At 48.5% G+C, this 11,806-nt stretch overlaps 1 protein-coding gene and 1 long non-coding RNA gene across 2 annotated transcripts; one reads left to right on the top strand and one right to left on the bottom strand.

Annotated features, from left to right (window-relative positions):
• Window positions 1–17: 17 nt before the first annotated feature.
• On the top strand, window positions 18–6,913 carry LOC146892067 (spermatogenesis-associated protein 31E1-like). Its single transcript, XM_087896553.1, has 4 exons — window positions 18–1,066; window positions 2,764–2,815; window positions 3,368–3,428; window positions 3,673–6,913. Exons 1-4 carry the CDS (start codon window positions 887–889, stop codon window positions 6,791–6,793), a joined length of 3,414 nt encoding a protein of 1,137 aa, XP_087752679.1. The 5' UTR covers window positions 18–886; the 3' UTR covers window positions 6,794–6,913.
• LOC148119889 (uncharacterized) lies at window positions 2,161–7,910 on the bottom strand. Its single transcript, XR_015734893.1, has 2 exons — window positions 7,426–7,910; window positions 2,161–7,099 (listed from the first exon to the last, which is right to left on the bottom strand). It is a non-coding gene; the product is annotated as an uncharacterized LOC148119889 (long non-coding RNA).
• Window positions 7,911–11,806: the final 3,896 nt, after the last annotated feature.

The raw sequence follows: 11,806 nt of genomic DNA, 5'->3' as shown, positions 1-11,806 counted from the left end.
TTTGAGATTCCATCTCACCTAAACCACAACGTCTGAGGTCAGACAACAAGTGAGAAATTCTGTCACGGGTGTGGGGAATGGACCCTCAGCAACTGCTATGGGGTGTGCAAATGGAGGCGCATGGTGGAAATCGGCATAGAGGCCCCTAAAAACAGAACTGCCATACGCCCAGGTCTGTCATTCCTGAGCATAGACTCCAAGGATGCTGTCCACATCCTGCCAAAGAAATGCCCACACATTCATGCTGACTATAGCAATACTCCCAACAGCAAGACAATTAGGTACCAAAAAAGACCTTAATGAATTAACCACATAATTCTTATGATAGAGCACTGAATTTCTGTTAGCAGTGACATTCTATTAATAGAAGTTACGAAATTAAAATTATATTCTTTTAAATTTTATTGCAAATTGGCAATGCTAAATAAGTGTAGGACAAAAGGAAGTTCCATGTCTGACTTGAGGCAAGAAATGACCTCATAATGAACAGACATGGATATGCAGAGAAGACACCCTGAGAGCAACAATCCCTGAGACACAACTCAAGATCCACGGAAAAGCCCAAACTCTCAAAAACTGTGAACCTGATGGATTCAAACAAGCATCTTCCAGGAGACCGAGAAATTCTAGGGCTCAGGGGGAGGAACAAAACATGGAGGAAGGTCTATCTTAGACTGTTTCAGCAGGGGGACTTGGAAGGAGGGAGCAGGGAAACCAGGAGGCAGGAGGGTCTGCTGGCCTTGAGGCTGGGGAGGGGCTGTGGCTCCTTCCCTCCTGCCAGGAGCCCTTTGTGATGAGGAGGCCACAGCTGTGTGAGGTGATGGCCTGACAAGCCTGCTGGACTCCCAGGACTCAGTGGCTTGGGGACAGCAGGGCAAATCAGAAGATGGAGAGTTTTCTCCTTCAGCTGAGCAGCATTAGTGACTACTGGATGAGCCTCAGCTCCATTGTCATGGAAATGATCGTTGGTGTTATGTGTGGAGCAGGGCTCTTCTTCCTACTGATCCCCTTCCTGAAGAAGCACCCAGTGTCACCACCACCTGGGAGCAGAAAGAACCCCCCAAAGGTGAGGAAAGCCTTGGTTGAAACACAATGGAGTGTGTTCAGTCTGTTGCTCACTACTGTTACTTCCTCATTTCCTAGTCAAGCAGAGAGATATCTGAGAGGAACTCTCCAGAAACAGCAGCACCTCATCTGCAGGGGCTGGGAAGTAGGGCGCAGGGGAGAGTGGCCTTGAGGTGTGTGCCTGAAGCTCTCAGACCGGCTGTGTGGAGTGGCTGAGAGGCCACTAAGGAAGACTGGATCCGTGGGCAGACTGCATTTCTGAGATGGAAGGGACCTTAGGGATAGGACAGGCTCTGAGAAAGATGTCATCTGTCCTCTGTTCAAGCCCATGGTTTGTGTGTTGAGCTGATATGAACGGGGTGGTGAGACCAAGGGCCTCAGACCAGGGTTCAAGTCACCTCAGGTCTGAGGAAGCAACCTTACCCAACAGCCCAAAGGCAGCAGCAGAGCTCAGCCTTGGGTAGGATCCTGTCTGAGGAACACTGCCTGAGGACATCCATCTAAGTGTGGAATAGACAGCCCCTTCTTGTGTTTTCCAACAACGCCAAAGGGCGCTGTGTTTATGCATAAGACAACTGAGTCAAGGATGTGGTGTGGGAAGTCCTGTAAATGTGTTGCTTTTATTGGTTAATGAATAACCAATGAATAAAGAAGCTGCAGGGAAAACTAAACTAAATGCTGGGAGACAAAAGGCAGAGTCAGGAGATGCCATGGAGCCGCAATGGAGACACCAGAAGGGAACGATGCAAGCTACCAGATGGTACTTTGCCAGTAGGCTACAAGCCTTGTGGTAATATATATACATATATATATGTATATATATATCCCATTTCTTTAAAAGAAATGGGTTAACCAAAGATATAAGAGCTAGCTAGCAATACATTTAAGCGATTGGCCAAGCAGTGATTTAAATAATATAGTTTCTGAGTGGTTATTTCAAGTCTGGGCAGCTAGAAACGAACAAGCAGCCTCCCCTACAAGGACAGATGAGAGAAAGCTCTCCAGGAAATGTGGATTTCATGTGAAAGAGCACCCGGAGGGTGTCTCACATGCGTGGAGACCCGTGCCCAAGAACCAGGTCCGAGAGCCACTGGATGCAAGAACAAGAGGCAAACTTTAATGTTCACAGGCCTGTGGGTGCTGCAGTCACATGGAGAACTGAGCACCCCGAGCTACTTCTTGGGGTATCTTTATATAGGCAGAAGCAATGTTACAGAAGCAAAAGCGCGGTTACAGGGGTCCCATTGGCCAGTTTGAATGAGGCGAGGGGTGAATTTGAGGGCAGGCCTCGTGGTCCTTGGCCTGGATCAAAGAAACCAGATAACTGACCTGTCCCTATCTCAAGCATATATGGTCAGTCTTTTGAAGTCTTTATTTCCCCCTAGGCCAGATGTCTTGACCATAAATTCCCTGTCCTGCAGCCTGATAAGGCTGTCCTGGGTATCTCACCAGGTGTCTGACCATAAATCCTCTGTACTGCAGCCTAATAAGGCTGTCCTCGTTCTGACCTCAGGTATCCTGCCTTGCTCAGCATTCCGGGGGCCCTTCTCTGAACTGAGCTTCTTTGCAAAATGACATAACTGTGGCTAAAATGAGTTGTGGTCCTTCACATGTTATCCACCAGCACAGAGGCCAGGCAGCTTGGCCACCAGAGAGGAAGAATGGGCCCAGCTCATGTCTGTTCTTTCTCACTGTCAGGTGGTGAGGAGGGGGCGGAGCAGGACCAGGAAGAAAATTGATTCTGCAAAAGGTAGGCTTCTGTTTCCTCTGGAGAGGCAATTCCTTCTGCCCTGTCCTCAGTGATGAGAGCCATGGTGAGAGCCATGCTTCTGAGATACAGGATGCAGAGCACTAAGAAGAGGAGGCAGCTGGGAAGGAAATCAGAATCAGGGAAACTCCCAGGTTCTGTGAAAGAAGGAAGCTTGGCCTGGGGTTGGTGCTGCCCATGGGCTGGGGTGAGGGTGTGGTTCAAGACAGCTGTATGCTGTGTCCCTGTAGGGGGAACTCTCAGGTCCACCCAAGAGGAGGTAGCTGCAATTCCCTCAGGCCCACTTCACTTTCAGATGACTCATCCTGTGTCCTCACAGTGTCATAGGGGGAATGCCAGGGACTGAGGAGGAGCAAGGAAAGTGTAAATGAAGAGATGTGGTCCCTCCATGCCACTTGCTCGTCCGCAGTGTTCTCTATGCTTGGACTCTGGAGGTTGGGCAGTAGAGTCCTAGCATGGGAGGTCTGTAAGAGGAGTGCCGCACTCTCCTGGGAGATCTCGGTCCTCTCCTTCATCCTGCATAACCACTTCCAGGTGGCAGAGATGGCAGAAAGAATGTGGAAGAGACCCAGAATGCATCACGACCTGTGGAAATGTGAGAAATTTCTATCTTGTGGAATTATTCATATCAGGATGTGAGCTCAGGGTCTGGGGATCTTTGTACTGGAGATATGGCATAGGGTGGAATTGGGCTACAGCCCTGTTGGACGAGACAATAAAGGATATGGGAGGTGGGGGCTGTGGAGCAACTACGGGATGCAGGTGTTATATTTATACAGATTGATGGGCAGCTTGACCATCTGCTTGGGACTGATGGTTTTGCCTCCAAACTTCTGCAGCCCCATCAACCAACCTTTATTGGACTCCACATCGCTCCCTATTTGGAACTCTAATAAGAAACTGGATCAGCTTCTCCTCTCTCAGCTGCTGTCTGACCTCAAGGTCTTGGAGGATCTTATACAGAGAAAATGTAGCCAGATTTTCTGGGGCATGTCCTCTGTGCTCTCTGAGTCAGTGGTGGCTTCTGCCTGGGTCTCCAAGAGATCTTCCTCTGCAGGACCTAAAACTGAGAGGTTCAGTGACGCATGTGGTCATTTCTCAGCTCTACCCATGGCTCAAGGACCTCCACAGATTTCCCAGACCCAGCCCTTTCCCCACCAACCGGTGACACTAAGCTTCACAGGTGTGAAAGAGGCCCAGACACTGGGCGGCCTCCCAAGCTCTCCACCAAATCGAGCACTTTCTTCATCTAGAAGTAGGGTCTGTGTAAAAGATTGTTCTACCACTGAGTCAGAGATACAGGTATCCCTAACAACTGAAGACCAGGATCTGAAGTGGAAAGACACTTTAGACTCTAGTGCCCCAATACAGCAAGCAGGCATTAGCTGGCCCACTCACAACTTGCCCAGGGGCACCCTGCCCCCTGAAGTGGTCAGGTCAGCCTCCATCCTTCCTGAGCATTGTCAGTTCCTCCAGCACCATGAGGAGACATGGAGCGAAGACAAGGTGACTAAGGTGAGAGAAATTCAAGACTCCCCCTTCACAGTCCTCTCATCCCCGGAACTGACACAGCTGTTGGGACATTTCCCAGCCAACAGACCTTGCCAGCCCAAGAACAAGTCTGAACTCCCTCAGCCTGCCCAGCCCTCCATCCTAGACTTCAAAAGCTACAAGTTGAGCCAGATGATGGGGTCTGTGTCCTCAACGATGCCCTTAAAGAAGCCATCAATATGTGACATACACGACCCCATCAAGAAGGGCCCCAGTTTAAGGGTCAATGACTTTCCTTGCACTTCAAGCAGCAGCCCCGGGAAAGGCCTGGAACCCAGAAACCCTGTGCTGAGGACAGATCAGCAGTCCTACGTGAACACCGCCCAGGACCTTTCCTTCCTCGACCCAAAGATTCAAATGAAGCTGGAATTAAACATCATGCAGCTTCCTGTGAAACGCAGATGGAGATCATATCTACAGACTCTTGAGTCAGGCGATCTCACCCCTCTGGGGGTTCCAGCCTCATTCCTTCCCCAGCCTGTATATCCCTCCTCACCCTCCTGTGTTTCTAAGGCTGAATACTATTCTAAGGCTGCCATGATCTTAGAAAAATTGCATCACCGAGATCCAGGAGGAACAAGGGTAGAAACTGTGTCAACTGCCAGGCTGTGGAGGCCTCTGTTTGCACACTCACCTTCACAGGTTCAGGTGATGCAGAGAGCCACTCCACCAGCTGCCAGCCATAGGCTGTCCAAGGCCTATACACGCAAGAACTACCTGAGCACTAAGATCTGGGCTTTCTGCTTCCAGGCAAGAACCCAGCAGAGCAGGACTGTCCGAGGGATTGGAAGAGGCAGCCTGCAACCAAGGACCAGCCCAAGAATTTACAAGCATGCAGCATGGATAAGGTTTGAGAATATGGCCTCAGGACATCCCTGCTGGAGTGGGACAACGCTGAGCCCTCAAAAAAGGATCCCACCTTCAGTGGTCAAACAAATCAATAGGTCGAAGGAGAAAGAAGGGACCCCTCCTACATGGAAAGTGAGTCTGAGATTCACAGAGATTCCCAGTGACCAAGTCACCAATATCCATCTCAGGGACTTTGAGTCTACAGAGGCCAATAGAAGTCCAGGCCATTTCCAAACACCCACTCCATGGCACTCGGGAGACTCAGCTCTAAAAACACAAGTATGTAGTGAGATTGGCTTCAGATCAAGCAAGCAACCACAGTCCTGGTCTGTGGGTCATCGTCCAGACAGCTCCCGTTCAGTGAGCTTGCCTTCAGAGCACCTGCTTCCCAGCTTCCAGAATAGAACCAAAAAACCCAAGACTTCCCAGAGCCTGGATGATGTCTTCATGAGGAGGGATTGCAGCCAGGAGACCCAGGACTTCAGAGTTCCCAAGGATAAAATTCAAGCAAAGGATCACAAGGTGTTTCATCCCAATGAAAAGAGGAAGGAATTTATGAGATCCAGAGCCACAAGCCAGGGAGAACAGCCAGGGAGAGAGAGCCCCTCTACTCCAAGCTCCACCTGGTTCAACGATACAGCCATGACCAAGACTGAGCCCTCTCTTGATATGCCAGGAATAGAACAGACCCCTCAAGAAAGATATCTGATAAAAATCATAAGGACTATTATGCAATACATAAACCTCAGCACAAAAGACAAGGGGCAGGAGGATTCTCTGAAGAAAGCAAGCTCCCCGTCATCATCTATGATGACCCAGGAAAAGCTCATCTACAGCATGGCAACTGAAGTGCAATCTCTCATGAATATTGTGGTTCAGATCCTGGTGAACTGGCTGGGCCTTAAGGTAGGGCACCCACCAGAGGCACAATGGTGTAAAGTGGAACCACTGATAGACCAGCTGAGAGACTCTTTTTTTCATTTTCCTGAGGGCGTCTATGAAACAAAGAACAGCAGAGCAGAGCAAATAAGCTCTGGTCCCCACACCAGCCCCACCGCTCAGAGTCACACATTCATGAACAAGGTGACCGGGGACAAACAGCAGGCAGGTATTGCTACCAAGGAAACCTGGGTTCCACATCAGAACAGCGTGAAGAGAGGAATGGGCTGTGAACAACTCCCCTCTCCCAAAGGAAACAACCATCCATGTAGGCACGAGGGAACTGGAGACAAGCAGCAGTTAGGTGTTGGTGCCCCGAGAACCTATGACTCAGATCAAATTAGAACGAAGAGTGGACTGGGCTGCTGTCCACATACCAGCCCCAAGGGGCACAACCATGATTTATGCACAGAGATGTTGGAGACAAACAGCGATCAGGTGTTGTCCATAGAGCCCGTGTCCCACATCAAAGTACAAAGAAAGGAATGGGCTGTGGTCCCCTCACCAGTTCCAAAGAGAACAATTATCCAGTCACACACAGGGGAATTGGAGACAAGGAGCAGTCATGTGCTCCTACCCAGGGAGCTGGTCACCCCAAACAGACCTTACCAGCATAGGTGAGGAGCAGGTGCCTCAGGCCACCTTGGTCTTTGTGCAGCATGAAATACTTCATAAGATATCCCACCTGCCCAACCATTGTTTCCCCTGTGATTTCCTGGCAATAAATGTCATTTTATCTTATTTTTTCTGGCAAAGCAAATCTTCTTCCTGCTGACACTCATCCCGTGGCTGATGGCTTCCGAGAGACAGGAGCTGCTTCCTCGTTTATGCTGGTTCCTTTTAGTGCAGTGGTTTCTGTCTTGCAGGGATGGGGAAGAGAAGGTCAGCATTCCGTCTGCCACAGTGCAGTCTCTGCAAAGGATGGGGCTGTGGGGAAGTCACGGTCACTGAGGTGTCCTCATCAGTCCCATCCCTGTGCAGCTGTCATTCCGTCATTACAGAGACAACAGTCTGGGGAGTTTCAGGATGAGCCAACCCTGTGAAGACCCCACCCAGGTCTGGGGCTCGTTGTCTTTTCCTTACTTTGCTCCACCTTGACATTTGTCACTGTGCAGGTTGGTGTGCAGAGACCCCAGGGAGTCAAGACCCTTCCCATGTCACAAACTGTTAAGCCCCCAGTTCAAAGGGGACAATCTCACCCTGCATTTCCAGGACAGGCACAGAGAACACCTATCCCAGGAGCCGCTACTCACCTTGATGCAGGCTGAGGATGGGCGGACCCCCAGCACCTCTTTCCTCAGCCTGGGTGACAGGGCAGTGACACTGTCCATAGTCTGCCTTCCTTTCTGACTAGAGCAGGGGCCAGACTAGAGCTTGCAGTGTGTGACCACAGTTGGCTACTGAGGGCTGAGTCACACAGGCCTGCCCAGTAACACAGGAAGTGCTCTCAGAGCCAAACATCTCATTGGGGTCACTCAGTCCCCTCCCTGGAGATCTGCATCCACCCTGCCCATGCCATTACCAAGCTGCCACCAGGATGTGCAGCTCATATGACGTTGTACCAATGCTGCTCAGGTGTAGAGAATGTCTAAGTCAGTTTACAGATTAGTTCCTGGTGGAAGACGTCTATATGGATAGTAATGTGGAAATCCATGCTCCCACTTTACGTTCCTTCTGGGCTCTGAGGAGATAAAAGACCCTATCTGCATCCGTAGTCTGACACAGCTCAACCCTCAGTCTTTCCTCATATTTCTGTCTGACTCTACACTCTATGTCGCCATGACGTGTCCTAAACAATCGCTTTCTCTCCCTCCCTCCATCTCTGTCTCTCTCATACACACACACACACACACACACACATACACATAAATATACACACAAAATTCACCAGATCTCATCTTTACTATTTCTTCTTCATTTTCTTAATATATTTGTTTTTAGTGTAAAATGAGAAATACAGAAAAATATATATGGGATGTCATTCCATTATATAATATAAAACCCTGCACAAACAGCCCCAGGGTGAAAACAAACACTGCTGCCAACCCCTCAAAGCCATGTGACCCCCTCCCCCAGGGAAGCCACCTTGGCTTAGGAATTCCCTCCTCATATTTAAGTGGCATCCTGATTCTAGGCTTACAGGCTCCCACTTGGCAGCCTTGTTTGCCCACAGTGTGTCTCCTTTGTGCCTGGCATCTCCACCCCACATCGTACCATGGCAAATGCAGGACAGAGTTGGCCAGTACAACGGCTTGTATAAATAACTTACTTATTGCTAGAGGATCTAGGAACAGCACCTTCACGATAGGTAGGTTCAGAACTAGCATCCACATGAGCCTTTCTTAAGGGAAAACCTGACAGCCAAGATAAACAAGTCATTCTTGGAGACTGAAGAGATGGCTCAGCAGTGAAAAGCACTTACTGCTTTTATAGAAAGAAAACCCAGGTTTGGTTCCCAGCACCTACATGGTGGCTTACAACTGCTTGTAGCTCCCCTACCAGAAGACAGAATACCCTCTCTTGACTTCTGCAGACGCACACATATGGATATATACATGAATACAGGCAAAACGTGCATACACATAAGATAAAAATAAATCTTTTTAAAAAGTTATTTACAGCCAGGTGGTGGTGGCACACGCCTTTAATCCCAGCACTTGGGAGGCAGAGGCAGGTGGATCTCTGTGACTTTGAGTCCAGCCTGGTCTACAAGAAGAGCTAGTTCCAGGACAGGCTCCAAAACTACAGAGAAATCTTGTCTCAAAAAACCAAAAATAAAAAAAAAAAAGTTATTTACAAACTGAAGAATTATTTCCCCTCTTTTAAAACAGTTAAATCTTTCAATGCAGAAGATTTAAGAACTAGACAAAACTTAAAGAATTAGAGCACTCGATTTTTATTAAATACTTCACTGCAAGCAAATCCGTCATCACTCAAGCAACAACAAGCTCAGGTCCAAATCCCCTTGAATGGCATCCAAGCCAGGCAGGATCTGGTCTCAGTGTCCCATTCTGGAAGCAGCCATCCCCAGCTGTGATTCTCTCATCACCTGCCCCGCCCACCTCCCCCCACCCCACCCCCACCCCCAGTGATCCACAGTCTCCTCATCCTCCACTTCCCGCTGCACACTCCACACACTGCACCATGGGCTCCTCCACAGACAGCCAGGCAAGGACTAGGGCCGTGTCAGTACAGCTCCAACTCTCACTCCGCATCAGCCCATCCTTGAGGGCACAGCTGGAGTACCTGCCTCCCGGAGCTCCTCAAAGGCAGGCTATCTGAAGAAACCTCGAAAGCACCTCTCCTCTTTGACCTCCCTCGAGGTGTTGCCATTGTTTTTGGAAAATCTGGAGGGGGGGGGGAGAATAAACCATTAAATTATTAGCATGTGCTGATATTTCAAGTCATTGTCAAGAGGAGGCTGAGTATAAAACCCCCACTTCCAAGTTTTTTAACCTCCTGATGTCTGTCGTGTATAAAAGGAGAACAAGCCAAGCATGCTGATGTGCACCTGTCAGCCTTGAACTTGCGAGGCAGAGGCAGGAGGACCAGAAATTCCAGGTCATCCTCTGCTACACAACAATCCAGGCCAGCCAGGGCTGCATGGGTTACCTTGTCAGTTTCTGCTATGGCCCCTCCACCTAACTGTCCTCTCAGGGTTTCCTCGATCTAGGTGTCTTAGTATAAGACTTACTTATTTCTCCTGAGTACAATTAAGAAATACTTAACTTGTATTTGGACAGGAATACTCCTACACAGAATACGAGAATCTGGATTAGATAAAAGCACTATTATGTTCTACTAGACAAATCTTAACAATTTTCCAACTAGTCTGTTAACAGCAAGGCTAAACAAGCATTGAGAGCAAACATCTAGCTGGGTGTGGCCACTCGTGCCTGCAATTCCAGTGGAGAAGGAGAAGGTGACAGAAGACTGGGAATTCACAGCCAGTTTCAGCTGCACAGTGAGTTCAAGGCCAGTCTGGAAGTGAGGCGCTGTCTCAAAACCAACAAAACCAAACATCTATGAATTAGGCATTGAAACCATGAAAGAGTATTAGAAAATATTCGATAAGAAAACGCTTAGAGTAAACAATGACCTAGAATCTGTAGTTATTAGGCCTTTCCTGCCATTGCTCACACACCTAAGGGAGGGAAGAGGAGTAAGGAGGACATCTGCGTGGTAAGTAACTGGGAGCAGCAAAGTGGCACCACAGAGGACAGGAACTGAGTCCACGCCATGTTAATCTTGGAGAAAAGTCTGAAGACCTTATATACTCAGTTTACACTTGTAAGTTGCATTCATGTCCACAAGTCCAGTTCTCACAAATTATTAACAGCACACGGAAACTCTCACATCCACACTAAGAAATTACAACATCAATACTGTGGGTGGTTCAACTTTTCATTACTTTCTGCAAGCCAGCAGAATGCTAGCTACAAACACAGTAAGCCTACATATTCTAAGATACAGAAGACGACTTTTTAAAGAGGCATTTTTTTTCTTTATGTTTATGTACTGGGGTGGGGGTAGGGCACATACCATGGCACAAGTGTGGAGGTCAGAGGTCAACCTCTGGGAGGAACCAATTCTCTCCTTCTCCCATGTGTGTTCCAGGGATCAAACTCAGGTTATTAGGTTTGGCAGCAAAAGCCCTTTACCTGCTGACCCATCTCTGTGTCTCACTGGCCCCCAATGGGGAGTGGAGGGTACTAGTTTAGTTCAATGATAAAGGACAAGCCTGGTGTGCATGAGGCCCTGAACTAAGTCCCCAACACAAAAAATAAAATCAGTGCCACGGACTCCACTACGCTGGTGCAGTGCTAATAGTAGAAATACAATCTACCTCAATTCTTGTTAAATAAAGGCTTTCTGAGCCTGGAGGTGGTGGTGCATGCCTTTAATTCCGAGTTCAAGGCCAGCCTGGTCCATAGAGAAAGTTCTAGGACGGCCAGAGCTACACAGAGAACCTATGCCAAAACAACAACAATGAACTTTCCAGATTCCAGTTGCACTTTTTAAAATTAACTTATTTTATGTTGTGTTGTAGGCAAGCACTCTACCACTGAACTACGTCTTGTGCCTCATTTGTACTTTCAAAAAGGGTGTCCAACTTAACTATTCACCTAAGTATTTTCACATACATAAAATACATTTCTTTACATGTAAAACATGTATTCTGCATTCACAAGATGGGCCACAAATAAAATATGTAAATATTCTGTTTTCACGAAGCCTAGTTAGTACATGTACATACTGTAGCAAGAGCACTTGAAGCTCAATGTGAGGTTCAGGAACACGAGAAATTAGCCTTGATTTATGCAACACTGAACGTAAGCCAGAAAGGCATGGCTCCTAAAACCAAGCATGGTTTCCAGAAATTTCACATTTTTACACCTAAACAGTAGAAAACAGGCACAAATAGGCAGCAAGAACTATCTGAAGAAATGAGCCCCGGGGAACGCGCGCGTCTCTCGCCCAGGCTCGCCCCACAGCCGACCGCTTGGTGTGGCTTCGTCACCCGAAACCCGCCGCCCTTTCCCAGGGCGCGCCAGTGGAGCCCTTAGTCCCTACCTCCGAGCGCTGGCCAGGCGGCGGCGCTGCTGCACAGGACGGCAGGATCCGCACCAGCAG

The sequence above is a fragment of the Myodes glareolus genome, chromosome 14 (genome assembly GCF_982192425.1).
Source record: "Myodes glareolus chromosome 14, mMyoGla1.1, whole genome shotgun sequence".
NCBI lineage: Eukaryota > Metazoa > Chordata > Mammalia > Rodentia > Cricetidae > Myodes > Myodes glareolus.
Note: the sequence above shows the minus strand (reverse complement) of the source record. Positions and strands in the feature narration are given on the sequence as shown.

Bases quoted from the DNA above. Each gene is read 5' to 3' on its own strand.
- LOC146892067 (XM_087896553.1), top strand. From the start codon at position 887: ATGGAGAGTTTTCTCCTTCAGCTGAGCAGCATTAGTGACTACTGGATG. The intron at 1,067-2,763 runs GTGAGGAAAGCC...TCTCACTGTCAG, and splicing joins GCAGAAAGAACCCCCCAAAG to GTGGTGAGGAGGGGGCGGAG. The intron at 3,429-3,672 runs GTGAGAAATTTC...AAACTTCTGCAG, and splicing joins GCATCACGACCTGTGGAAAT to CCCCATCAACCAACCTTTAT.